At 42.3% G+C, this 5,187-nt stretch overlaps 1 gene segment (V, D, J or C); it reads left to right on the forward strand.

Moving 5' to 3' along the window:
* Positions 1-2,923: 2,923 nt before the first annotated feature.
* On the forward strand, positions 2,924-3,474 carry LOC114688593. The segment is given in 2 exon segments: positions 2,924-3,014; positions 3,101-3,474. Coding segments are annotated over 2 exon segments (417 nt in total).
* Positions 3,475-5,187: the final 1,713 nt, after the last annotated feature.

Here is a 5,187-nt window from a genome sequence, read left to right on the forward strand (position 1 = left end):
TAAAATAGGCCCAAGAGGTGGGTTTAGGGCTGCTCTCTTTAACCTGACAAGATTCAGTCCCAGGCCAGCTCTTGTGTTCACCCCAGTAAAAATCTAGCTTACTTCAAATTTGGCTCAAATTGGTAGTGGTCTTATTCTTGGCATTGGGATTAACACTATCTGGACAAGCATTCAGATTCATGCTCCTTTTCATTAATCTTGTAAGATCTCTCATGGCAGATTCAACAATCACACAGGATATCCAATTATATTTCTAACAAAACAGTTCACTTAACATATCTAATTGCTCATGAAAGTTATGATCCCCAGTCTGTGAACAGAAATGTTGGGTGTCCTTAGTGATGCAGTATCCATTGAATTCATGTTCCTATTCTTGAGCCTGCTGTCAAGAATGAATCATGAATGGTCAAAATTGAAAATGTAACATGAACATCAGCTACAACTCCTTTATTTATAGTGGTAACTGGTGTGCAAGATATGCTCGGTCAATGATGGTAAAAAGCTTGTGGGAGTAACCATCAATATTGGCTTTTTATGGTCCTTCCAAGAAATAGAACACTGACATCCACGGCTGGGCCCCTGGTGGAGCATTGGGAGTCTAATTAGTGAGAAAGAAGAGGGTTTATATGAGCGAGAATTGTTGAAGCCAAGGTTGGATAAAGCACAGGGACAAATAACCAAATGAATGGAAGCACAGGATCTATGAACCAAAAGCTGAGGGGCCCCCAACTGGATCAGGCCCCCTGAATGGGTGAGACAGTCATTTGGCTTGATCTGTTTGGGAGGCAGCTGTGTGTTGTTGCCGGGTCCTGGGCTAGTTGCATGAGTTGGCTGTTTGAATCCTGGGACCTATGCAGGGACGCTTGGCTCGGTCTGGGAGGGGGGGACTGGACCTGGCTGGACTGAATCTACCAGGTCGATCCCGGTCCTCGGGGGAGACCTTGATCTGGAGGAGGTGGGAATGGGGGGTGGGGTGGGGGGAGGGGAGGGGGCGAGAGTGGGAGAACGGGAATCTGTGGCTATTATGTTGAACTAAATGATGTTGTAAAATAAATTTACTTAAAAAAAAGAAAAAGAAATAGAACACTACACTATACTATTTGAGTGAGCAATAATTTTAGATAAGATAGCCAGGAACCTAGAATAAAAATAAATATTGTTCTATAAAAGAAGATTGCAATAAAATGACTCCCAATGACATTCTGCTACACTCAAATATCAGTGCTTTGCTCATCCATGATGAGAAAAGCTTCCCACTGCAGCACTTGGGAACCCATATAGAGACCCACAGACAGACAATATTCTGAGAGTGAGAGACCTAGGACATTCAGCACTATATGAGAAGTCTTCATCAAATTCCCTCAGGGTAGTGGAACACTGAAGCAGAGGAGAAAAGAATATAAGAGCCAGAGGGATTAGACCCACCAAAGAAATAAGGCCTCTAAAACAACAGGATAGTTGCACGTATATATTCAAAGAGACTGAGGTTTTATGCACAGGGCCCTCATGGGTCTGCAGCAGGTGGCATCCTAGAGATGAAAGGGGAAGAAGACACTGTGCCCATTCCTAACACAAAAGCTACGTCCAGTTGATAACCACTTGCAAATTAAAACTCACTTTTCCCTATGGGAGTCTCACTGAGCAAACCAACTACTCTTAAGCACAGACTGGATGTGTAACAGTAGATGGTCATCAGAAATCAAATTTCTATGCATTTTTGGAGATTCCTTGTCTCATAATATCACATGGCTTTTTATCATTTTATTATTTATTTATTATCCAAAAGTTCCTCTGCCTATATAGTACAGCTTCTAATTTAATGTTTTTATGGGCGTCCACAGTATGTAAATCAGGAGGTCTCTGTATCTGCACCTGTTGCTTAGCCCTGTCTTGGTATCTCTTCATTCTGTTTGTTTTATTTGACTGGTTCTGATGCATTAGCTTTTGCTTGATCTCATCTTATTTTATTTTATTTTATTTTAATATTATTCACTAGAAGCCTGTTTGATTTCTAAAGAGACACAACAAGATGGGGTATCTGGATCAGAGGGCAGTTCGGAAGATTTTGGAGTTGAAGGGGAAGGAGAAACTGTAATCAGGATATAGTCTATGAGAAAAATGTATATTCAATGAAAAAAGCCTTACTATAAGTAAAGATTACTAGGAAATGAGGAAAGACAGAAGGACTAGTATTGTGGCCAAACACGTGCACATGATGTAAACTGCAAGAGGAACCCCATTTGTACAGAAACCTGAAGAAGAAGAAGAATGTCCTCTGTATTTTAATCATTAGTCTCTGTGGATGAGCTATCTCACACCTACTCCCATGATACTGTCACATGTCTAACCCAGGTGGTCTCTAAGCCAGGACAGTATAAACAATCAATGGGATCCCTGAGTGAGGATCATAATGTGCAGAGTTCCCAGCTTCTCCTCTCATTATGTGTTTCTTCTACATTTTACTGATTAGATAGAGCAAGAAGTATGTGTGGACCCTGTACAACAAAAATATGACAGTGTGCCAATGTTCTAGCAAACATGGAAACCCATCTCCTGGGTAGGAAAAAGGCCAACTTACTAACCAGAAAGTATTGAACTCAGGAACCATGTGTGAAAAGAAGGTTGGCCCTGACATGTGACAGAAAAATAAATACAGAAGGAAAAGAATGTAGTTGGGTAGGTTGGACTAGGAGATGGAAGTTGTTCGTGCCAAGGTGTGTTTCCTGTGATCCCTGTAGTCCTCATGCTTTCTTGCTCCAGATTCACACTACAGGAAATCAGGTACATTGATGGGCACAGTGTAACAGACAAAAGGAGTGATATCTATCCTAACCATTTATAAAGACAAGGTTGACTCCCCACATGCAAATGCATCTTCTAGCTCTAAGTTAAATCTTCTCCTTGACTGTGGGAGCTCACATCTCTCTCACAGGAGGCTGACCTCTGAGGAAGAGGAGGTGTAGCCTAGAAGATGACATTGTTGGGTCTTCTGTGTCTGGTGACTGCCCTTCCTGGTGAGTGTTAGTTACCATTTCATACATGTGTCCATGAGAGGTTGTGACAAACTGTGATTGACAGAATTATCTCTTCTTGTCTGAAGGTATCCTGTCCCAGGTACAGCTTCAGGAGTCAGGACCTGGCCTGGTGAAGCCCTCTCAATCCCTGTCCCTCACCTCCTCTGTCACTGGTTACTCCATCACCAGTGGTTCTACATGGAACTGGATCAGACAGTCCTCAGGGAAGAAGCTGGAGTGGATGGGGTACATAAATAATGCTGGTAGCACCAGGTACAACCCATCCCTGCAGAGCCGCATCTCTATCACCAGAGAAACATCCAAGAACCAGTTCTTCCTGCAGCTGAACTCTGTGACCACTGAGGACACAGCCACATATTACTGTGCAAGAGGCACAGTGAGGAGACTTCAGCATGAGCCCAGACACAAACCTCCCTGCAGAGGAGCTCTGGACCAGTAGGGTGTGCTCAGCTCTTACCAAGTCCAGGAATTCAGAGCTGGAAGGAAAAACTGGTTTTCTCTGTTTTTGCTTCTCACTTCCTCAGGTCAGAGAGGCTTTAGGGTCATTTCTCTCTGATTATGAAAAACTGTGTTTTTTTCCCTAAAGTCACATTTGCCTGTTTCTCACTATTGCTCTCAAGATGCTGTATGTGGTAATATATTCTGTCCCTTTGGTTGTGAATCTCTCCTTTACCAGCTGAGCCTCTGGTCTTAGGAAATTTTTTAAAATGAAAACATCTTTGTGAAACTGTCCTTGGCATTGCATTAATTGTCCAAATTGGAAATAAATTCTACTTTGGTTTCTCCATACCTTTCACCCTCAGATACATCTATATGTCAGAGAACTTCTAGATTATTGACACAAAGCATTTGCTATTATGCATAAGAGTATGTAATGGATTTAAATGGGGTCCATGCATCACTGCAGCTCTATTACCAAACCTGTAGTACAGAGCAGGTCAACTGTGAATGGGTGAGGTACAATGACTCTGCTCTAAGAGTTCTACTCACTCCCAAAGTTGGGATATTTTGTACAAAAATACATACATTTTCATTGTGGTTCAAAACATCTTATTAAACAAATACTCATGTGTTTATACTGATAATTATGATTTTTAAATATGCCAGTGAAGAATCCACCTGTGATATAGAAAAGAACTTAAAGTTATATGTGCAGATACACCTGAGCCTGCACCATTACCATTTAATCTGTGATTTGTGATCTCCTCCTATGGAGTTTCAAGGGAATGGAAACTGAATCACAGTGCCAACACTAAAACACACTGCCTCATCCAAGTGATAAAACAAAATCAGCAAAGTAAGTGGACTTAGAGCATGTGCCCTCTCTTCAGTTAACAAGTTTGGCATTCAGTTCTGTGATGTTTGTCTAGTTCTGAATGACCACTAGGGAAATTCTAGATGAAACACAGATGAGATATAATGTGTAAAAATATCCCTGAACTCTCAGAATTCCAAAGATGATGGCACATTGTGCATAGTGGTCAGGGTCCCTACAATCCTGCACTGCACAGCAATCTCTCCATTGTGCATACATGTTTTCTATATGGCCACCCACAACCAAAAGAACAGGCATAAAGAACCAGGGACTCAAATATGAGATTTCTGGAGATAAAGAAGTAGATGGTCATCTAACCAGGTCAGCCAGGACTCGGAGACTGTCCTCCATTGGGAGGAATCTCTAATGACGGCCATGCTTCCAACTAAAAGGTGCAAAGTGATGGGAGGAAGTCACAGCCTGGAGGATGAACAAAGGAGAGGAGGCCGTCTTCATGTTCACTGATATGTCTAGATGGCAGGATCCACATCATTGCTGAGTTGTCTGGGAGTTGATTAAGAAGGCAGAGAATCAAGAAAGTATCCCTGAGATCTGTACCTCTAGTTCTTCTAGTCAACAGCAGGTAAATCACCCTGTCTGGGAGGGACAATTGACCTTTTATATGCTCCAGCAACTGCACCATGAAGAATAACACCCAGATTTCAGACTGAAAGCTGAGCCCTGGCTGAGGTGCCCTTCTCTCCTTTACACAGGAATTTCCATCAAATATGTATGTCCTGGAACTGCTTTTCTGCCTGGTGACTGTTCCCTACCATGAGTGTCACAGCATATAAGGAAAGGAAACTGGGCGTGTGGCCCATAGTTTGCGTTTATGAT

This window comes from Peromyscus leucopus, chromosome 14 (assembly GCF_004664715.2).
Source record: "Peromyscus leucopus breed LL Stock chromosome 14, UCI_PerLeu_2.1, whole genome shotgun sequence".
In the NCBI taxonomy this organism is placed as follows: Eukaryota; Metazoa; Chordata; class Mammalia; order Rodentia; family Cricetidae; genus Peromyscus; species Peromyscus leucopus.